The following is a 23641-nucleotide window of genomic DNA, read 5'->3' as shown; positions in this document are numbered from 1 at the left end:
CCCTCCCAAATCTACGCCATAAAATATCTGCACAAAAGCAGCAAAGTTGTTAAATCAAAGATTTCAAATGTTTTGTTTATAGTAATGTATCAAATAGCACTCACTTATCAACCAACACTCCACAAGTCAAATAAATGGATAGACTTCCTTAAAGAGCAGTTGAAGCAGCATTTTCTTCCCAGCATTCATGTGTTAATTTATTGCACACCATCTGTTGTCTGCATTGGATATAATATTGCCCACGTATTTTTTGCTGTTTGTCACCTTCTGAATGCTGAACACTGGTAATATTACTTTTCATTTTTATGTGGGGCAGATGTACAAACACTACAGCAACACTGCTAACTCAAAATACTAAGTCTGAGACTGTCCACAGCCTCAAATTCAGCTGTGAATACTCCATCTCTTCCTGCAAATTAAGTCTAAATAGCTAACTTAAGACCTCAAAATATGAGGAGCATGTGTGGCCATCTACAAAAATGTCCACATACCATTAGCAAACAAGGTGATGTATCACAGAAAAGGCAAGAAAAACTGGCACTCTGAAAATTTGGCTTTTATCAAAGGATACAGTTTTGCCTAATTTGCTACAGTTCTCTCAACCTGGCAACACACAACAGCACAGAGGATAACACAGTGCCAATACATTCTCAGAGCACATTGTCACGTGTGCTACAGCAAAGCACAAACTTGCAGAAAAGCAGCATGCAAATGCATGGCTATACTTTCAACAGTGGGAAAAAGATGGAAATAAGTGAAAGGCACCTGGCCTTGTAATGCTAACATTACTGTTATGTAGTTTCACATGCAAAATTATGATGTGGTTGAATGAATTTCTGTCAGGAGTGTCTGACCCACCACATGGGACATCCACAATATCAGAATCTGAATTTCACATGACAGTTCTCTACCCTTTGAGCAAACCGAGAAAGTAGTAGAAGAATGGTGCCATCTTCCACCTGGACCTGTTACTGAAGCAAAATGGCAACATCTGCTTTGATACTAGGTTTGAAAGAGGCATTTATGAAAGAACAACAAAAATATGCAAACATTTAGACTTGGGAAAAATACATTTACTCCTAAAATGAGTCTCCTTGTTGACTACAGAGCTTCCTGCCATTTCCCCCACAACCTAATTTCACTTTTAGTCTGCTCCTGGCACCTGTTCTTCCCATAGCTGCTATTCTCTCCAACTCAGATTTAATTTTACATTCTTAGGCTTTATCTCAGCTCTTGCTCACAACTGTTACTGTTCCACACCGAAAGGGTTGGAAAGTGATGCCACTAATTCATAAAAGCAGCCACTCCTTTTAAGAGTTTAAATATGAGTTAAGAATTCTGAAAAACAGGGTTAACTGTTTTTCCTAAATTTCATCCCACCTCAACACATTTTTCTGCAATACTTAGGAATTTGGATACATATCAAAATATGGTAATGAAATGGAATTTCTTTGAATTTCAGGCAAACAAGTTTATTTCCCAAGTCTGTTGTGTAAAACTGAATGCCACATGTCAGATTAAGGAAGAGGATCTTATGCATTAATGAGTTCTAGATAAAAAACAGTCATTAATTTAATTCAGTATTTCAATCAGAATTTCAAACTCATCATCATGAATTTCTTTTTTAAAAACCCTTCCAATCTGAAATTGAGTAATGTATATATTTCTACAGCAAGTGTAGAATTTTAAAGTACAAAAAGGCCTTCACTCCAAGAAGCATCAAGTTCTGAGGAGAAAAGTAAGCAGAAACCAAATGCTGACAACAGCTGTTAAACAGAAATCACTCCAAATGACTAGCTCATTTCTTGATCAAATTTCTTCTTCCTTCTCATAAGCAGTATCTGTAGAGGCATGACAATTACAATGTAGGAAGATACTGTTATATCTACACAGCAACCAACTAAATTTCTTGAAGTCTCAAATACATTATTGATAAGTTGTTCTCTGGCTGCTGAAATGACTCTGGAAGTAACAAATGTATACCCTCTTCACAGTGTCTTAACAGAGTATTATGCAATATGGACACATCATTTGAGACAATGACCCCCTCACTAAATCAAAAAACCACTCAAGAGAAATGGAAAAAGCTCTTGTCATTAACTAGCCATTAAGTGAAAAACACAGTCTATTTCAGACAAAAAGAGCACAAGCACTTTTGAGAAGACAAAACACAACATATTCAAGGAAAAAAAAAAAAACTGTCCAGGACTATGAAATGCTTGCTACATACCTGCAGAAACAGGAGAACCCAAAATAGGTCCAACATTGCTGGGAGGAGGCAGAGCTGAGGGAAATCTCATTTGTGCTTCTCCACCATACCTAAAGTTTGCAAAACCAAAAATTCTCAACATGTCATACACAGCCTATTCAATTTTCATGCCTTTGAGAATTAACAGCAATTTTGAGGTTCTTTTAAAACAGGGAATAAAAATACCAGAATAGTTTTTAAGAGAAATTTATAAATTCCAAAGTCAGGCTTATGCTTCAGCATCTTTTCAAGGTTTGCTTCTACATGGAAGTGGAAAGAAGGGCACAGTTGAGATGACCCATGGTTGTCTTTCTATCACCCACAAGTAATTTCTATTCATCTCTACCCTACAGTATTACATAAGCAATTTGCTATGTCTTCCCTTGCTAACTCCAGAGTTATAATCCACATTTTGTCTTTTATTTTGTGATAAAATTGAATTTTATAAAGAGCAACTATTCACAACCTACTGGAAACAGCTTACTGACTTTAACATCTGCACAAGTTTTGGCAAGGAACTAGTAAGTTTTGGGAACGCAACACTCCAGGCTGCACATTTTATCTGTCAACAGCCATTATCTTACCAAAAACTGTTTTCTCTCCCTGTGAGGACAGCCAAGAGACCCACAGTATAAGGTCACAAGAACCTCATGAGGTTCAACAAGGCCAAGTGCAAGGTGCTGCACCTGGGTCAGGGCACTGCCCTACAGAGCACAGACTGGGGAAAAAAAACTCATTGAGGGCAGTCCTGTGGAGAAACACTGAGGGGTTCTCATGGATGAAGAGATGGAAATAAAGAAACAAAAAAAAAAAAATAGTGTTGTCCAAAAAGCCAACACTATTCTGGGCTGCATCAATAGAGGAGTGGTGATTCTCCCCTTCCACCCTGTCTTTGAGATACCCCATATGCACACCCTCACTGCATCCAGCTCTGGGGTCCTCACTTCAAGAAAGACTTTGGACTCACTGGAGCAGGTCCACATGAGGCCATGAAGACCATGAGGGTGCTGGAGCAGGTCTGCTGTGAAGACAGATGGAGAGCTGCAGTTGTTCAGACAGCAGATGAGAAGAGTCTGGGGAGACCTTATAACACCTTCCAGGACTTAAGGGTGTCTTATAAAAATCAAGGGAGAACAACTTTTTACAAGAGCAGATAGTGATAGGACGAGGAAGAATGATTTTAAACTAAAAGATCAAAGAGATTTAGGTTAGGTGTTACAAAAAATTTCTTTACTGTGAGGTACATGAGGCACTGGAAGAGGTTGGCCAAAGACAGGATATTCCACTCATTAAAGTATTCAAGGCCAGGATGGATGGCATCTTAAGCAGCATTATCTAGTGGGCAGTATCCTTGCCCAAGGCAGAAGGGTTGAAACAAGATGATCTTTAAGGCCTCTTTCAACCCAAACAAGTTTGTGACTATCTACACTGATTTCTTTAAGGCAGCTAATGCAAATACACATATTTGCACCATACCAAGGATATGCAGCACTTGAGATACACAAGTTAGAATTTAATCCTCCAGAGTGGAAGCTCATACTTCATCACTTAAATTGTACTGGAAAAAACATACCAAACTAAACAGCAACAACCACAGCCAAAGCAACCAACCAACCAAAAAAAAGAGCCACAAAACCCAAAACCACCACCACCAAAACCATCAATACCTATAACCAAAATTCACCATGCCCTGAATTGGCAGCAAGTTAAAAAGCCTGTACACGTTTAGTGACTGTAGTGGTCCTGAGCATAATATTCAAAAGGACAAACAGAATGAAAACTTACCTGAAGAATGCTCGAGTAGCCCAGGCAGACACTTCTCTATCATATGCAGCATTAGAACAGGCCAAAATAAGGCAAGTGGCACAGGCCTGATCCTCCTAGAGCATATTACAATGTTAGCATACTGTCTTATAGCAAGTTGGTAAGTGTCGCTATTGGACACAAAATGAGTATGGAGAAGCTTGGTTAAGTTCAAAAGAGAAAAAGCCCCTGTTTTATTCAAACATCTGGTATCTACAGAATTCCAAAGGTGACCGTAGATTGGAGGATGGAATCACCACCTCTCCAACCACACCTGTCCAAAGATGGATCAATCATTTCTCTCCACTCACAGAGAAATAAGTAAACTATTCTATTTATACATGAAATTGTGTGGGAACTCTGACTCTCAATATGTAAACATTATCAGAAGGTTAAAGAAGTTTTATGAGAACTTTAAAACTTTAAAAAAAAACTATAAAAGAAAACACTTTTAAAAAACAGGGCAACAGGTAAGAAATTTATAGACATTACATTCCTCAATAACTATAACAGTAAGTACTTTCTGCATTATTTTATTTAGAAGCCAGGGAATTCAGGTCTTCCAAATTATAGACAAGAAGTGAACCCTAGCAAGTTATTCCACTTACCTGATACTTACTGTATCAGGTAAGTTTTTGCTATACAGTTTTTGCAAATTTGGTGCTACTACTGGTAGGGAACAATCTCCATGCCTGACATTTAAGTATGACTAAGATTCATGCAATTTCTACAAACAGAAAACCATAAATTACAATTGTGTTTGAAGAAAAAACATTGGTAAAAATCAGTGTTTGGATGTTCTAATAAGTGGTTACAGTACCAATGATGTCCTTTCCAAGCACAAGAGAATAGATTACAATGAACACCCACTACAGATACTACACAATACTAGTGACATTAAAATTACAATCCACAATAACGAGGCTTCTGCTTTTTTCTTGTTTATCTCAAGCTGCTAATAAAACAGAGTATCCAGACCAACTACACACATTTCTACTGGCCTTCAAAATAAAAAAAATCCCTTGTAGTGGTAGGAATTCAACTTTTTTAGAAACTCTTCCTCTCCTGCTCTCAGATGAACTTCTTTCTAAACTAAGAAGTGCACTACACTTCTGCATACAAGATACAGGAATTTCAGAGAAAGTGAATGACATACTTGGTTTTAGATACCATAAAATGAGAAATTATTTCTCTATATGATATTTTTCTAAAGAAAAATTTACCAATTACTGTAATTGGTAAATGAAACATTGACCAGAATGTTGCAGCAACAACAAAAAGGTGACAAGTCTTCCATTTTTCATAACACATCAAAAGCTCTTACCTGATGCAACTTGAAAAATCTCTCAATCTCTTCTCCATCTCCACCTGTATTGCTCACAAGCAGATGCCGCAGCTGATCAACAGGTCTGAGTTTATGAAACATAACGCTTCCCTAAAAGTAAGGCAAAGCAAGTTAGACTAAAGTTATCTTTACTCTGCTTCATCATAACACACCCATCTCCATGACATTTATCTTTGGCATTCTGAGTTTTCCTCCACAGCACCACTGGATAAAAATGTACCTGGTGCCCAAAGCCCAATTCCCAACCACTACTGAATCAAGGAAAGGCAGGCAAGTGCTGCAATGATTACAAACTCTCCACAAACTGAGTTAATTTTTTTTTTAAATGCTATTCTTAGCCTAACACGAAGCATAGAATATAACCATATGAGCAAGCCAGTATATGCTTATATGCATTTAAGCATATGCAAGTATATACAGAAAAGAAAGGCTTTGTGTGTCTTGCAAATCCTGAAAACTGCCTGGAAGAAAAATCCTTGAAGAATTCAACGCATGGTAAGACTTAACATTAATCACCTTCCCTGCATTCAAACTAGCTACTGGAAAAGGTCCAATTAAAGCCCTTAACAAAACAGCTGCTATTAAACAAATGCAGCTTTCAGGTTTAGAGTTTGCAAGACATTAATATTTAAACACTATTTTAAATAGCCTATTGGTTGAGATGTTGAGTGCCAAAAATATTGCTAAACGTAATCAGAAAAGTAGGCAAGTTCACTTCTTTCTTTGTGTGGGTTTGTTTTCTAAAATGCTCTCAAAAAAACCCTTTTGGGACTTTTTCTATGACAAGTAAGAAATTCTAAATTCAAATTTCAATTGCCAACAATATTTACTTGAACTATTTTTCTGGGCAGACAGTGACTGTTTCAATGTCATGCAATCAAGAGCATAACCAAGGGTAAAAGAATCATGTTTGTATCTGCAAAGGTTTCTGGAGAGCAACAAAAACTACTAATACACTGTATATAATAAGTTGATCTAAAACCTTTGAGTAAATTTAAAATAGGTATACATAGTTCCAGCAATCTTCTCCTGATTCCTTTTCATGTTCAAAATATAATCCTTAAAACGTTAACTAAAATGAATCATGTATAGGTTTAGATGAGATGTCCAATTTAATACTTAATTCTTCTGGTAACCTATGTCAAGGAAAGTAATACTCTTACTCACTTGAGCTGAAAGCAGAACAAACTTCTTAGGTGGCAGCATGTGTTGCTGCACAACAACAGGTGAATCAGTTATGGGAATAATGTCTTTATTTAGTGGTGTTACAATCTTCTGAACTTTAAATTCATCAATAGCAGAAAGAGCCCAGGAATGTCCATCAACACGGGTCGTCATCTGAGCAACAGATAGATATTATCCACATTTTGGTAGCAGAAATGGGTTTTGCACATCCATGGTAATGTTTTACTGTTTACCATTTAAAATTACACAGAATAGAATCTGCTCCTCACACAACAGAACCCAACAAAAGTAAGTTCTTGTGTTGTCTAAAAGAAAGTTACCACCAAATTTACACTTATATATACACCACTGCTTTTAAGAGAAAGGGAATAATATATTGCTTTTTTTCGGGGAATGGGATATTGTTTTACATTTCAATGTAAAACAACTTCCAAAGTAAGGCTGCTACAATATAAACAGCAACCATCTACTAATCACATTAGAACTAAGCACCGTAAGCATAATTAGTTTGAAAGTTTTCTTTAAAAAATCAAAAAAAACTGCAACTGAATTAAAAAAGGTTTACAAGACTTTTGCAGTTGGCAGCCGTACTTCAAATATAACTCAGGAAGTGACATATACTAGTGAAGACATTCCAGAAAACTATGTATGCTAACCAGTAAGAATTGCTGCTCAAGAACAGGCAGACATTTTGTTTGGGAAATCTAGCTGTCAGATGTTGCTGTCAGATGCCTTGGGAAAAAAGAGGTAGGCACTTGGGATATTAATGTCTAAGTTTTTGCAGGGTAGGGATCTGAAACAACTATAAAGTTCCTTTGTAAGTTATTAACTAAAACAGCAGATTAATCAAAACCTGACTTTGAAGCTTTTAACTTACATAGTCACTTCATTCACTCCAACTCTGCTATTTCTTCAGTAACACTATTTTTGACACATCTCTCCTCTACCTCAGCAGAAGACTTGAAATGTCTTTCAGAGATGAAATATGTCTTCCCTGAACTGACACATAAGGCAACTAACCCTCTCCAAACTTCTCTTATAAACTCACTTACATAACAAAAATGAAAGTCAGAAACCGTCCCCCCATTAAATAATGAAGACATATAAGTTTAAATAAGGCATGTAAGTTTAAATAAGGAATCAGAAAGTTTCTAGCATCTACATTTTAAACAACTTTTATACTGAGCAACACCATTATGGACAGAGAGCCATGCTTTTCTGCACTTGTGCACAATATGCAGCATTGCTACAGACAACAGTATTCTCAAATATATTAATTAGAAGTCAAGTCTTAGAAGTTAAGGTAATTGCTTTTGACATACAGCTAGAATACTGTATGCTTGTGCATACAAAAGCTTGATGCTTTTGACATCAAGCTAGAAAAGCACGTTTGAACTAGGGATCCCTACTAAGAGAGGCTCATTCAGCTTTGTGAGAGTTTCCAAACTCATGAAATTTTTTGTCACCTACTTATTTCTTTCAGGCAGTATTATTCAGGCATCTGTTATTAGGAAAGAAAACGTAATACCTAGATTTCATCAAAATCATAAAGAAGTTTGCTTTATACCTGTGTTTCCATCATTGGCTTTTGAAAAGGGAAAGAATCATGATTGACACACCACAGGATGTCATTATCTTCATTTTCGGAAGCTGCCATCAGCAGGACTCCTAGCAAGAACAGCAATAGTAAGTCCATATTAGAAGCAATCATCATGCATTAAATGCAAACTCATTAATTCATTCCAACCTTAGCAAAACTCAACCTTTAAGTCATTGTCATACAATCTGAACAGCAAATGATAACTCCTGGATTTGTATGCCATATGGTACTTCAAAAGGTCACTTTTAATACCATTTGCCATCTTAAAGGTAAAACAGATGTTTATAGGAATCAAAGTAATTGTGACTGTCACACACAAAAAATAATCTCATTTGAGCCATGCTCCACTGCCTACCTTTGCTATAAAGAGCTCTGTGAACCTTTGCAGGCTTCTCTACATTTGAAGAAGCTGAAAATCCAGGTGGCAAACGGACATGGACCAAGGTTAACATGGAAGGACGAGCTGTTGGATGTTTAAATTGTGACGTACTAAAATATAGTCGGACACCTGAACAAAAGATAAGAAAGGTCACAAACTGTGCAGATACCATTTATCAGTTTAAGTAGAGCGGAATTTCCTTTTTTTTTTTTTTACCTGCATGTGTGATTGCTAGTAGTTGACAGTCTATGGATTCAGAATTTTCAATCACTGCTATTTGAATAATAGGCTTAAATACAGAACGATCAATTGTTCTGAAAAATAAAACAAAAAAACCCAATACACTTTTAATCCAAATAAACAGGCAAATTCTTCAAAATTGTATTGTGAAACTATGGGTCTTAAATCCTTTTATATTGTCATGAACATACCTGGCAATGCTCCCTGCAGCAGAAACAATAGCATTTTGTGAAAGAGAAGTAACCCTAGTCATTCCTTGACCATCTGGTCCCAAATCATAAACCTGCAATTCAATAACACAGCTTAGTGATTTATGAATGAATTAATAAATTTAGCCTCACTAATCAAAAAGTAACTCAAGCTGTATTTTTATTTTGTACTCATGCTTCCACAGAATTGAGGCTACTCTTTCCTAGGAAAAGAAACTTTTCAAATCTTCAGCACACACATTGCTACAAAAAGATAAACACAAGTGAGGCCTAACATACCTATAGAGAATTCTCAGGCATTGAGGTAAACTTACAGAGGTACCTGTACATTATTACACACATTTATAACAGACCAAAGAGTCATAAGAAGTCACATACTTGCAGGACTCCTTTTTCTGAGCGGGTGTACAAGATATTTCGAGAGTTGTCAATGGCAATTTGAACTACAGGATCTGGAGAGGGAGGAAAAAAAGGGAGAACCAGCAAATCAACACTGGGCTTGGGAAAGCAAGTTTAGGGCAGAATGTCTAAAATGATGAACTGTAAGTTCACAAAACCTGCACTTTCATACAGGACTGCTGCTGTAAGGGATTTAAAACATCAATCAACTAAAATAACTGCTTATAAACAAACAACAAAAAAAAATCCCAGAGAAAAAAACTGTAATTTGAAAATAGCAGTGAAAGCAGGTAAGATTATTCACTTATACATTTTTCATGTTCATGGTGATACCACTAAGCACATATTATTTTTGTACTACATATCACTCACTTTAGTTAGAAATGTCAAAGAAATGTCAATTTTTTCAGGCTTTGCTATCTACATCCTGAACTAAACACAAAATCTGTCTCGATTTCACAGAATCACTAGGTTGGAAGAGACCTTCTAGATCACGGACTCAAACCCCTTCTCTAACACCTCAACTAAATCATGGCACTGAGTGCCACATCCAGTCATTTTTTAAATACATCCAGGGATGGTGACTCCACTACCACCCCGGGCACACCACTCCAGTACTTTATTGCTCTTTCCATAAAAATCTTATTCCTAATATCCAACCTATATTTCCCTTGGCGCAGCTTGAGACTGTGTCCTGTCAGTTCTGTTGTCAGTTCTGGTTCTGTCAGTTGCTGCCTGGAGAAAGAAACCAACCCCCACCTGGCTACAACCACCCTTCAGGAAGTTGTAGAGAGTGATAGATAAGGTCACATCTGAGTCTCCTTTTCTCCAGGCTTTTTCCCCAGCTCCCTCAGCCGTTCCTCACAGGGCTTGTGTTCCAAGCCCCTCACCACCCTTACCGCCCTCCTCTGGATGTGCTCAAGTGTCTCAACGTCCTTCCCAAACTGAGGGGCCAGAACTGGACACAGCACTCAAGGTGTGGCCTCACCAGTGCCAAGTACAGGGGAAGAATGACCTCCCTGCTCGTGCTGGCCACACTGTTTGTAATATAAGCCAGGATTACATTGGCCTTCTTAGCCACCAGGGCACGCTGCTGGCTCATGTTCAGCTGGCTGTCGACCAGTACCCCCAGGTCCCTTTCTGCCTGGGCACTGTCCAGCCACACCATCCCCAGCCTGTAGCATAGCAGGGGGTTATTGTGGCCAAAATGCAGGACTCGGCACTTGGACTTCTACCTCCCAACACACTGACACACACTCTCAGCTTAGTGTCATCTCCAAATTTACTGATGAAAGACTCAATACCCTCATCCATATTGTCAATAAAAATATTGAACAGAACTGGCCCCAGAACAGATCCCTGAGGGACTGGCTGCCAGCTGGATGCAGCACCATTCACCACCACTCTCTGGGTCTGGCCATCCAGCCAGTTCTGAGCCCAGCAAAGAGTGCTCCTGTCCAAGCCATGGGCTGCCAGCTTATCTAGGAGTGTGCTGTGGGAGACAGTGTCAAAGGCCTTGCTGAAGTCCAAATAGACAACATCCACAGCCTTTTCTGCAACCACCAGGCAGGTCACCTGGTCATTAAAGGAGAGCAGGTTGGTGAAACAGGACCTACCCCTCCTAAACCCCTGATGGCTAGGTCTGATACCCTGGCCATCCTGTAAATACTGTGTGATTACACTCAATATAAACTGCTCCATTACCTTACCAGGTACTGAGGTCAGGCTAACTGGCCCATAATTGCCAGGATCCTCCTTCCAACCCTTTTTGTGAATGGGCGTCACATTGGCTACTTCCAGTCATCTGGAACCTCTGTGCAATTCTTTTCTAATAATCAACCACTGCAAGTATCATTGACAATAACTAAGTGCTCTGAGTAAACAAAATATTCAGACTGGCTTCTTGGTAGTATTATTTAAAAGGTTACATTAAATTACTGGCTAATAAGAAGTTTAATATCAGTACTTACCATCCTCTGAGAATGTGAACTGTAGCAATGAAGGAATAAGAAAAGACAGCGCACTCTTTGAATGATTAATTTTTCTACAGCGCTGGCTAAACCAGCCTGCTTCAGCCTACAATTTAAAACAAATACAACATTGAAAGAAAAAGCAAAACAAAAACTGAACTAGGAGTGATATTAAAAAAGTTATTCAAAGGATGAGTACAAAAACAAGTAAACCTCTAACTGCAAACTATTGATTTAATTGAACAAGGATGTGTTATTAAATGGAAAGAAAACAGTGATCATTAAAACGAAAATTTTGCATAAAAAAAAAGTGTGCAGATGTTGCAATTTGAATTTTTAAAGTCGACCAAAACTGCACTGATATTCCCCACATAAATACTACTTCAAAGAAAATGCATCTACCCTAAGCTGTTGTGCAACCAAGACATGCAACACAATTACAGAAGAAAAGAGACATGTTTTTTAACTATTATTGCTGAGATCTCACAACAGTGAAAGAATGAAAAAAGCCTGTGTGTAAAACCCACAGTCACCTGGTATGCTACTTCATATAAGCAGCCATCTTTTCCTGCCAGAAAGATCCTTCCGTTATCAGTGGATGTGATTGCCAGGATGTAGGTGTTGTCAGTAGGGAGTGAATACAGAGGATCTGGTAGCAGCTGCATTCCTCCAGACATGCTGTCATTGAGTGATCCAGCACCTTCAGTAAACAAAAAAACATAAATCCTCTTTAGTTTTTAAGCTGTTTTAATAAATACTACAGGTCTGTGATAAGAAACATTTCAGAAACAGGAAAAAATTACAGCAAATTTCATAGTTATGAACATATTCTTGAACAGCTTTTGTCCAATGTGAACTGCAGAGTACCAAATCCATTCTATGTAGGTTTCCGAGGAAATGCAATGCTTTTCATTTCTATAGACTGTTCTCTCCTCTAAATCATACCAAGTCCAAAACACAGGTTTCTACTTGTTTTCTCTTTCTCATTGACATATTATTAAAAAAAAAAAAAGTAGTATAGTTCTTTCACTTTCACCAAACATATTTTTCTCTTAGTATATATGGCATAAAAACATGCTATCACGTTCTCAATTTTTGTGGTTGGAATACAAATGCCAACAAAGTGAATGATCTCTATTCACAGTTTCAAGATTCACGCAGCTATCTTCTCTCCCTCTCCAATATGCTGTTTAATTAACAGGAGCACCTGTTTCAAAAGCTTTTTTTACATTAAATACATGAGTAATAAAACTTAATGCTTCTCATGGAGTCCACGATTCAGCAAGTGCACACACAATAAAAATCATCTTCCCTGCTTGTAACATGACTTAAAAACTAGCAAGGCACTTGGCACACACATGGGTTTTTAATTTTTTTTGAATGACTACTAATAAAACTGCCATGTGTAAATACACATGGGAATTAACACACTGGGAATACGGGAGAAGAGAGAATTACCTGACTGTATATTAGAATAATGAAGTCCTAAAATCACAATATCCACAGGAGTAGCCAGAACAAGTAAGTGTCGTACATGAGGCTGGAAGATACCTAAATAAAAAAAGAAAATTTCAGTTTGCACCCTGCTTCTCTGATCACAATTATGTAAGCAAATAAATCCATTGGAAAGCCACATCAACTGATTAGACTGAATAGTCATATGTTAAGCCTAATGATCTGTGGAATTCTAGAATTAGAAAGGAGTATCAGCCAGCAGCTTGACTTCCACTTCATGAGTGGATCTTTAAAACAACATTTTTCTTATCAGCATGCTTCTTTTAAACTCAACTCATTTACCAATTCAACTTTGACTTTAATGTTATTTTAGCAGTAGGTACTGAAATAACTGGGAGGGCTAGAAACCAGAATCTCATGGAAATTATCACTTAAATATATAAATTTGTAAACAGTACAAATGCTAAAGCATAATGTGGCAAAAAAAATGCAAGCTTATCAGTGAAACTAATTGTTAAACTACACATTATTTTTGGCTTATAATTAATTTTTAATGTTTCTAAAATGAAAACAATCCCATATAGTCTGTGTGTACATATATATATATACACAAACCACAGATTTACACATAACATAGAATCGCTGACACTGGAAAAGACCACCAGGACCACTGAATCCAACCCTGAAACTGGGTTTGATATTTTGGCTTTTATATTACCTTACATTGCATTTTTTGTATAAAATACAAATGAATATATAAGTGAAGACTGAAAAAAATAGACAGAAAGTTCAGTTCCAATTCTAATCTCTGTCATAATACTCCTTACCTGCCTTTGGCTTTACAAGGCCCACTGCAAGAATAGTTTCACTGAGACCATCAAAATAAGCCAGATCTCCTCTGTCAATAAACAAACAAAAAACTGCATGAAATTTGTCATATAACATCACATAATAACAAAGTAAATAAAATCCACATATTTTTAAAAATTATTAATGCTTTTGCAACACTCTGAAGCCATATACACCTTTCACTTTCAGTGAAAGCAGGTCATGAGTTGCTTGAATCTCCTATGGTTGATTTTCAAACCAAATCCAACTGCAGTACATTTTTGGATTTTGTTAATTCATACAGTCTATTCCGAATTACACAATGCAGCATCTACAATATTGATTAACATCAAGAGAAGAAAATCACATGGGATTTTTTTCCCCCATGAAAATTACCTGATGCAAAAATTCCCAACTTCTTCCTTACTATCTATCACTAACCCCATGCAGCACTGTTTTCTTTGGTGAATGTATATCATACACTCTGATATAATGTAAATATATAAACAGTAGCTATTCTGAATTTTGGGTTTTTTAGGAAATGCAACAATATGTACAAAGCAATTCTTACTACACAAATGCTTACTATGTGGGCAAATAAAGAAGTAAACATGCAAACTACAAACTGATCAATGCCATTTCAAAATGTACTGAACTTATTTTTAGTTTTATCCATAAAATAAGCAAGGATGGAGAGCTTCAATCACAATACTTCAAAATACTAATGCCCTATTAGTAATATAATAAATACCATTGTGGGAATATTGTGGGAATGACTGGTCATTGCACATGCATCTCAGTACTTACAAAATCTACTTACAAAAGTTAATCAATTAGAGGCATTTTTATATATTTTCTCAGTACCTGCAAAGTCTTTGCACAAGAAGAGCAGTAACTTTAGGATATTAGATATGTCAGACCCAAAGCAAATACATTTTTCTTTCTCTCACCTGTAGATGATTTGGCAGCAATATTACTAACTCTTACAGATAATTATACACTTACTATTCAAAAGTTTTAGTAAAACCTAAAAGGAATTAATATCAGTTAAACTGAACAGCACACCTCCATGCTTCCTGCAAACAATCTCCCACTGCTCCAATTGCTTACTTCTGGTATAATACCAATAGAACAACATCAGGAATGCATCTTTTACGTACCCATCCTCATAGTTCCACATAAAGATATCACTGTCGATGGTCAGCCAAGCTCTGCTTATCTCTGGAAATACTCCCATCATACAATTGCACTGCATATCTGAAGCACTGCTGATGTAAAGATTAAATGCATTTTGGGTAGTAACGGCAAAATCGTCTTCAGAGCATTTAAAAATATCATTAAAATACAGTATTACACAAACTGCATACTTCAAAATTCTTCATTTAGAAACCAATTCTACCAACAACTCTACACAGATGCCCCTTGTTACCACTTAAGAGTGTTATTAAGAGAACCTGAATAACATTGAAGTATTTTGCTGCGAGTCTGACAAAAAGATTGGGGAAGAAAAATATGGAGGAAAGCTTCTTTTATTACTTAATATTCTTAATATTACTTCCTACACAATCTAGGATATTTGTTTACATAAGGATACGTCCAAACTGCTCCACTAGCTCTGGTGGAAGTGGGACTCGGCGGACTGAGCTGATTTCCGGAAGGTTGGGTATTGACAGCAAACCTGGTCCTTGTAAAGGATAATCCATGTCTGACATACCAGATACGGTAGGGCTACCTGCAAGTAAGAACAAAAAAAAAAAAAAAAAAAAAACCAAAATCAAATGCCTTGATGTTGCACAGACTTTATACATATAAGTATCACTACTCACAAGATACATGTAGACAGAGTTTTCTGTAGGAACAAAACCACAAACAATAAATCTTAAGTCTCAAATGTGATAAGAGCAAACAGATTTGCAAACAAGCTCCTATAATAACTCACCAGGACTCCAGCCTACTCTTTACCCCTTTTTTTCTGTGATACCCTGCAATGCTTTTTTCACTGTATGGTCAGACATTCACATGAACAAGCCAGAAGCATACTCCTCCACCTAGAAAGGCTGCCTGTACTCCCAGTCCCAACTTAAAACACCCACTGTTTGCTGTGCAGAGCAGCTACACTGTGGCCACGCCATCACTGCACAACAGAACACAGATACTGTTTGTTTACATCCGGCCACCTCTGGATATATACTACTAGAATGCCTCGAGGAGCCCACTTTGCCAGCCAGTCAGCACTAATGGAGAAGGAAATGCTGCCTCCATGTGTTAATGAGAACAAAACGAATTTTTGGTGAGAGGAAGTACATCTTATACCATAAGCGTGATACAAAGCTGCAAACAAAACAAAAACAAAAAAAAAAAAAAAAAAAAAAAAAAAAAAAAAAAAAAAAAAAGTTAATGTTAAGACAGTTTCCAGGCTGCTTGTAACTTAGGCATGGTGGGGGGCACATGGCTACCACAAGAGCATTCTACACGGGACTTCCCAACAGGAAAAATGGAAAATTAGAGCCGTTTCTGTCACCTTTCAGAGGGACAGGAGGCACCTGAATCCCATCCCTCCTGCCCTCCTACTGTGCTCGTATCCACAACTCACCTGCGCACTGAAGCGGACACAGCACGGCCCCACCCCAAGACGAAGACGGCTCCTCACACCCGGCCCCAGTCCCCGAGCAGGGCCCACAGACCGCACGCGTGTCCGGCCGGGCCGCGCCAGCCGAGGCCGCCTCGCGGCAGGGCCCGGAGCCACAGGGACCCCGATCGGGCGCTCCTCGCTCACCTGGCGCCGGCACTGCCAGCAGCTCCGACAAGTCCGGGTAGCAGCGGTCATCCTGGATCTGCCGGTCGATGATGCGGCCGGCGATCTCCAGCGCCTCCTGCGCAGCAGGCGCGGCCGGGCTCGTGGCGGCAGGCATCGCGATGGAGGCGACAGCGGCGACACGGAGATGGCGGGGCCGCGCTCTCGCGCCGCTCCACCGCCCGCCCAATCCCGGCAGGCCCCGCGCGCCAGACCGCTTCCGGTAGCGGGAAACGGGGGAGCGGAAGGGGAGGGGAAAGGGCTGGGAAGGGACGGCCCAGCACGGGCGGCGGGCAGCGCATCCGGGGAGAGAGGTAGTTGCTGCCGGAGAGGATCGCTGGAAGAGCCGACTAAGAGGGGACCTCATCGATGTGGTTAAATACCGAAAGGGGGGGAAAGGATGCCAGGAGGATGAACCAGGCTCTGCTCGGTGGTGCTGAGCAAGAGGGGAAGAAGCAATGGGCAGAAACTAATTCGCAGGAAGTTTCACCTGAGCATGAGGAATAACTTTATTGTGCAGTGACCGAGCAGTGGAACAGATTTCGCAGGGAGGCTGTGGCGTCTCTCTCACTGGAGATACCCCATTTGTTTGGACACAGTCCTGTGCCATGTGGTCTGGGATGGCCCTGCTTAAGCAGGGAGGCTGGACCAGACCCACTGTGGTCTCTCCAACCTGACCCATTCTGCGATCTGCTCGAATAGTCTGGCTGGGGCTGCGTGCATCACCGGCGTCCTCAGGGCCACCTGAGGGATAGGCGTGGTCTGCTTTGCGGCCCCTGAAAGGCACAGGGTGGCCCCGAGGAAGGCAGTGGGAAGAGGCTCCTGTCCTCTAGGTGGCCCTGGGCAGCTCCTTGCCACCTCTGCAGGCACAGTAGCTCTGGTTGGGCCTCGGTGACAGCCCAGTCAAAGATCACACGTGCATCATACACGTACTGGATCTGTCAAAAGTTGGACCTATCGATCTCAGAGATATTTTCCAACCTAAATAATTCAGTGGTTATTTGCTGCCAGCCTGATGGGGTACTGTGGAATGACAGTATAGCTCAGATTGATGCAGACATGCAGATTTGGAAAGAAAATCCAAGAAAGAAAAGGCAGTAGTAGTAGTAGCAGTAGCAGTAGTATACTACTACTATATTAATTATTCTCGTAGAAGAAAATATAAAAATATATCACGTATATATTTTAGATATGTAAGATATAGATGTAATAATGATATATACTAATAGAATATAAGATTTCTTATTCTAGTCAGTAGTAATTAATAATAAATAATAGAATTAAATAATGATAATATTATAATGATTAGGGATCTGGAATATCTCTCTTACAAGGAAAGCCTTGTAAGAGAGAGAATGGGGCCTGTCTCAGTCTGGAGCAGTCTGAGGGGATTTTATTAATGCATGTAAATATCTCAAAAGCAGGTGCCAAGAGGATGGTTCCAGATTGTTTTCAGAGGTACCCAGTGATAGGATGAGGTACAATGGCCATAAACTAAAACACAAGAAGTTCCACCTCAACATAGGATTGTCACAGTATGTCACAGTGCTCAGCGGTGCGCTTGGTGTTAGCGACAGCAGGGGTGCGACATGCCCCCTGCGAGCTCCCAGTTATCAGTGGTCCGGCACAGGAACAGAGAACAGCGACACGGATCTTGGGGTAGAACTGGGGTGATTTACTAGGTGGACGGATGACAGCAGACCCCAAGACACCGACAAGGGGGTACACTGAGGATTTTATACTACAACTCAGGAGGCGTGGTATAGGACAACTAACCAATGAGGGCACGGCAGGGGATGAGTCTGAGATGGGACTAACATTCTCCAAACCTCCTATCAGGGAAAACAGGGGAGGGGGATAATGCAAAGAAACAACTGGGGCATCGAGTACTAAGAGACTGACAGAGAAGGTTCTGGGGAAAAGGGTAGGGATAGGGAGGATTGACAACTTGGTAGGGGAGGAGATTAGGGAGGAGAATAGTGGGCAAGCTGAAAAAAACTTAAAGAAAAATACACCACAACAGAGGATTAATTTCTTTGCATTGAGGTGGCAGAACACAGGAGCAGAATGCCAGGGCGGTTGTGAAGTCTCCCACTCCGAAGACATTCAAACCCTATCTGAATATGTAACTTGCTCCAGATGGCCCTCTCTTGGCAAGGGGCTTGGACTAGATGACCTCAAGAGGTCCCTCCCCACCCCAACAATCCTGTGATTCTGTGATTTTGTGTGCCAAAACCAAGATTACATCAGGCTCCTCCAGACTGGAGCCCCTCAAGATCTGAATAAGGGTTTGAGACAAACTTTGCAATTTTTTTTTTTTTTTTTTTTTTTTTTTTTTTTTTTTTTTTTTTTTTGGTTGTTCATCTGTAACTGGCTGGACACTTATGATTATGCAGTTGCATTGTGAACATTGTACACTTGGCGAATCTTTTGAGGAAAAGAGAAGACAATCCCAACGTAAATGGGCTGACTGAATAAAAACCACTACAATTGAAGTCAGCAGGACTGAGCAGTAACTGAGGGAAAGGTAATTCCAGGAGTGAGTGATTATGTCCCATTAACCACCTACTCAAAAGAGATGCCAGACTCAACTGGAAGAAGTGCACCTACACTAAAAACCACGAGAAATGAGATAAAACCAGCAAACAGCAGTTTGAGTACTAGTTAATAAAGTTATGTAATATGTAACTGATCAATGTTGATGCCTTTGGTTGTTAAAATGTATAAATAGTGTAAAGCTCTGATTATCAGGAGGCCAGCCTTTTGTGAGTTAAGATCCACCTCCCTACGCTGCACAAAGAAGAATAAAGAAATAGAAATACAGGAATGGAAATACTTCACCTCAGTGTGCAAATTGCACACTGGGCAACAAGCCCACGTTCAGGACAACATGGGGACTCCCAAGGCATGCGCAGTGTCTCTGTTCAGAGCTGAGGTGTAAAAGCAGATAAAATAGCCTTTGCATGACACTGGCCTGATGCGGCTGCTGTTTTTCCAGAATTTGGGTGACACATCAGAGTTACTGTATCAGGTTTTTAACTTAACAAGGCTGAGTTTTTGTTAAGTGATGTGTCTGCTCTGAAAAGCATAGGCATTAGCAAAATGTCACAGGAAATTTTGGGGCTGGGAGAAAATGGAGTTTCCAGAGGAGTTTGGTTTGTAAGTGATGTTTGCTGCCTAAACTGCACCGACTCTCTGCTCCTCAACTGATCAAGCATCCATTCTGGAAAGCTTCACTTATGGCAGAGGCACATGGCACAAAAGAGGAAATCCACCCTCACCCTCTGCTTTCCAAATAAGGATCATAAAGTTAAACTTCAAACCCAGCAGGGTTTACATCACTGTTGAGGTTTAACCCTAGCCAGCAACCAAGCCCCAAGCACCTGCTCATTCACTACCCCACTCTGCAGGATCAGGGACAGATTTGGAAGGGTAAAAGCTGGAAAACTCACGGGTTGAGATAAAAAGAGTATAATAGGGAAAGCAAAAGCCACACACAAAAGCAAAGCAAAACAAGGAATTAAGTCACCACTTCCCATGGGCAGAGAGGTGCTCAGTGATCTCCAGCAGAGCAGGGTCCCATCATGCATAATGATTACTTAGGATGACAAACACCATCACTCCAAATGTTCCCCCCTTCTTCTTTCCCCTGTTTATATACTGAGCACGGTGCCATATGGTCTGGAATATCTTTTTTGCCAGTTTGAGTCACTTATCCTGGCTGTGTCTCCTCCCAACCTCCTATGCATCCTCAATTTCCCTGCCAATGTGGCAGTTTGAGAAGCAGAAAAGACCTTGGCTCTGTAAAAGCACTGCCCAGCAACAACAGAAATATCTCTGTATTATCATCCCTGTGTTCAGCACAAATCCAAAACATAGCCTTGTACTACCTTCTGTGAAGATTAACTGTATCCCAGCTGAAACCAGCATAATGGCAAATGAGGAAGTTCTCTATCTTCTCAAGATTAAGAAGCTAGTGCCTAGTCACCATTAGGGTTTCCCAGGGCTCAATTTTAGGGACAGTGCTCTTTAATGTTCTTATAAATTATCTGGTTGCAGGAATTAAGTCTGATTATACTAAACCAGGAGGAGCTGTTGACTCCCTTGATGGTACAGGAGCCTAAGAGAGATTTGGACAGAGAGCTGATCAATCACCAATCACCTAAAATCTAACACGTGCCAGATTCGCCACACAGGACAGGGAAATCATGGTTGCACAGAGAAATTGGGGGATGAGAGGCTGGATTGCAGCTCCATTAAAAGCAATCCGAGTTTTTGGGTTGATGTCAAGTTGAATATGAGCCAAGAGTGTGCCACAAGTGACAGCCAAAAGGGCCGATTATGTTGCAGAGTGCATTAGGCACAGCACCACTGGCCAGTCCAGGGAGGTGGCTATCCCATTCTACACAGCGCTGTGGGGTTGCACACCCCATGTTGAGTCCTATGAGCAGTTTTGGGCACCTCAATTTAAGAAGGACATCACACTGTTAGTGTGTCAGGATTAGGGTGGCCCAGATGATGAAGTTATCAAGGCCGAATTTAAGGTGCTGAGGTCACTTGGTTTGTTCAGCTTGGGGAAGGTGCAGAGGGAGCCTCAGGCTGTGGACAGACCTTCCTCATGGGGGCAGTGGTCAGGGATGTGCTGACCTCTCCTTGGTGACCAGCGGCAGGACGAGAAGAGATGGAATGAAGCTCTGCCAAGGGAAATTCAGGTTGGACATCCTCACCCTCTGAGAGGGTGGTCGGTCCCTGGAAGAGGCTTCACAGGGAATTTGTCAGGGCACTGTCAGGAAAATTTATCTACAAACATCAGAGCTTTATGTCCAAAAAGGAGACAGAGGAGACCTTTATTCAAATAAAGGGAGAGGCCATGGGGCATTCCCCTGGGGTCTCTCCAATTTTTGGAGGACACAGCCTCCTTTTTATCCTAATTTCCCGGCCGCATTTCCCTTCTCTCTTTCGCCATTGGCTGAGTTACTGACTTCCCGATACACCTGATATCAGAGACTTCCCTCTAATGTCTAACCCTCCCTTCTAATTTTTAATTCTTATGGAATTTTCCCCCCCATTGTTTCTTTCATCTTTCAATGTCCAATTTCATTTATCAGCAACCCTAAAGCTTATTTGTAAAATCAAATATCTTTTTCGATTCATCAATCAGTGATGATTGATTGTTTATCCCATTGTTTATCCCATTGTTTATCTCTCAGTGCTAGTTTCATCTACGCAGATCCACAGGCTGTTTGTAAAGACAAATCTGCCATTCCTCTCAGCACCAAGCCTGGTAGAGCTTAAGGAGAATCTGCTGCACAACACGCACAGAAAAGTGGTTTGGTTTCATGCGGTGTTGCGACGAGCACGAATTCCGACTCCCGGATGCTGTTGCGTTTCTCCGCTCGGAAGGAGGCTCAGCTGTCCCCGCCCAGCCGCTTCCTGCCAGCGCCTGTTGTGGATCCGGGGCAGGCGTAGCATGGAGCCAGCGGCCGAGGGCGGTGAGGGACGGGCGCGCCGGGGCTGAGGCGGACCCAGCTCAGTCGCGGCCCCCGCTCACCTCCGTGGTTTCTTCTCCCCTCTCATTGCAGATGCAGAGATTCTGGGGACACCCGACCCGGAGCTGGCGGCCACCATGGGCTTCTCCGGCTTCGGTGTGTGGCGATGCGGCCGGGGGGGCCGGGGGCTGGCTGGCGGAGAGGACGAAGCCGTAGGGCCTGTCAGCCCCAGGTGGGCTCGTGTTCCAGTGTCCGTTTGCTTCATTTCCAGGGAAGAAGGCTCGGACTTTCGACCTCGAAGCCATGTTCGAGCAAACGCGAAGAACTGCAGTGGAGAGGAGCAGGAAAGTCTTGGGTAAGAAGTGCGAGCGTAGTTGGTCTTGCATTTTAAAACATCTTTTATTGTGCTCCCTCGGGGAGGTATTTGAAGTGTCTCTGATTGGTTGTGTAGAAAATAAAACAGGAACGCAGTTTTGTTCGAGGAAGGCAGCCCTGAACAGCTTGGGCTTCGATGAACAGTAATTAATTTGCTGATGTTGTCTGAGGGTGTTAGAGCAGTGTGCATGTGCAAAGCTTCTGTTAGGCATAGCTTGCAGATACAGGAAGAATACAGAAACTCTTTCTTCTTCTACTTAGCTGTGTATTTATTTTGGAAGAGAAATTGGTACAGACAGCTTTAATCTAGAGACAGCAGAAATGAGACAGCAGAGTAGCGAAGAAAAAATGTGTGTCTTAGACCAAGGAGCAGATTGTATAGCAGCCCACAAATGTGTTGCTGCCTTCTGCTGAGCTGGGAGTGGGCACTTTTTGAGGGTACTGCTTTGTGAGAGATGGAGAAAATTGTATAATTTTCTGCCTGTAATCAGGTGAACATCAGCTCAAACAAGGTCTCTGAGGACAGTCATGCATGTTCTACAAAACCCTTTGCCAACCGAGAGTTATTCATGCTTTTTCCTTCCCCTTCTATTTTTTTTTTTTTTTTTGCATTGGCTGAATCTAAACACAGCAATATATGTATATCCATGTTGAAAGCTTTTTTATGTTTGATACTTGTTCAGGTTGAGCTACCTTTCCTTATGAGGAACTATTTATTTACGTAATATTTTTGTTTAGTAGGGAAATTCAGTAAGTGATTGCAAAAATACAATGTTTTTAAGTCAAGATATCTTGACCTACATCTTGAGTATGTCCTCTCCCTTACCTTGCAGCAGTCCACGTCCCAGTCCACCCCCAGGTTTCTAGGCTTATACTCGTAAAAGAAGCACACAGCATTTTGTTGTTTATAAAATTGATAATTTTGACAAAAATCACAGAGTCTTGTATGTAATTCAGCTGTTTAACTTAGAAACAAATTTTAGTATTGAGACTATAGCAATCAAGAATACGTATGTGTTGTGGGGGTGGCTTAATGTGAGCACTTATTTTCAGATTTTTTGAGATACATTTCTGCTTTTTAGCTTTTTGGAATCACTGTGATAACTTGGATGTGTCTCCCCCACTACCTGATTTATGGAGCTGAGATCAAAATATGTTTCCTGGTTCTGTATCTTGCAGCTGTTTGTATTTCTCTTCAGTGGGAAGTGTTTCCTAGCTTTGCTGAAAAAATGTTTGTCTTTTTTATTTATCTAACAGAGAGCAAAATAGAACACAATGTTTGTTATTTAATATGAGATGGAAGGTTTTGTTTGCTTTGATTT

The 23641-nt window shown here is 40.4% G+C and overlaps 2 protein-coding genes across 3 annotated transcripts in view; one reads left to right on the top strand and one right to left on the bottom strand.

The window, feature by feature from the left end:
* The window catches only part of NUP155 (nucleoporin 155), a 30726-nt gene extending 14106 nt beyond the window's left edge, over nt 1-16620 (bottom strand). The window contains exons 1-16 of one of the 2 annotated variants that reach the window (XM_053931982.1): nt 16438-16620; nt 15256-15393; nt 14822-14918; nt 13661-13731; nt 12837-12929; nt 11912-12078; nt 11379-11484; nt 9388-9461; nt 8992-9083; nt 8777-8874; nt 8537-8689; nt 8149-8249; nt 6564-6734; nt 5376-5486; nt 4034-4128; nt 2231-2319 (exon numbers count right to left, since the gene is read on the bottom strand). In XM_053931982.1, the coding sequence (XP_053787957.1) occupies nt 2231-2319; nt 4034-4128; nt 5376-5486; nt 6564-6734; nt 8149-8249; nt 8537-8689; nt 8777-8874; nt 8992-9083; nt 9388-9461; nt 11379-11484; nt 11912-12078; nt 12837-12929; nt 13661-13731; nt 14822-14918; nt 15256-15393; nt 16438-16573 (1792 nt within the window). In that variant the 5' untranslated portion in view covers nt 16574-16620. The remainder of the gene's footprint in view (nt 1-2230; nt 2320-4033; nt 4129-5375; nt 5487-6563; nt 6735-8148; nt 8250-8536; nt 8690-8776; nt 8875-8991; nt 9084-9387; nt 9462-11378; nt 11485-11911; nt 12079-12836; nt 12930-13660; nt 13732-14821; nt 14919-15255; nt 15394-16437) is intronic. The other variant, XM_053931983.1, reaches the window with a different exon arrangement.
* Nucleotides 16621-21843: 5223 nt separating this feature from the next.
* Nucleotides 21844-23641, top strand: part of WDR70 (WD repeat domain 70) — a 129834-nt gene continuing 128036 nt past the window's right edge. The window contains exons 1-3 of the mRNA XM_053931981.1: nt 21844-21947; nt 22038-22100; nt 22216-22299. Coding sequence (XP_053787956.1) covers nt 21926-21947; nt 22038-22100; nt 22216-22299 — 169 coding nt within the window. The 5' untranslated portion in view covers nt 21844-21925. The remainder of the gene's footprint in view (nt 21948-22037; nt 22101-22215; nt 22300-23641) is intronic.

Source organism: Vidua chalybeata, chromosome Z, assembly GCF_026979565.1.
Source record: "Vidua chalybeata isolate OUT-0048 chromosome Z, bVidCha1 merged haplotype, whole genome shotgun sequence".
Classification (NCBI taxonomy): Eukaryota; Metazoa; Chordata; class Aves; order Passeriformes; family Viduidae; genus Vidua; species Vidua chalybeata.
Note: the sequence above shows the minus strand (reverse complement) of the source record. Positions and strands in the feature narration are given on the sequence as shown.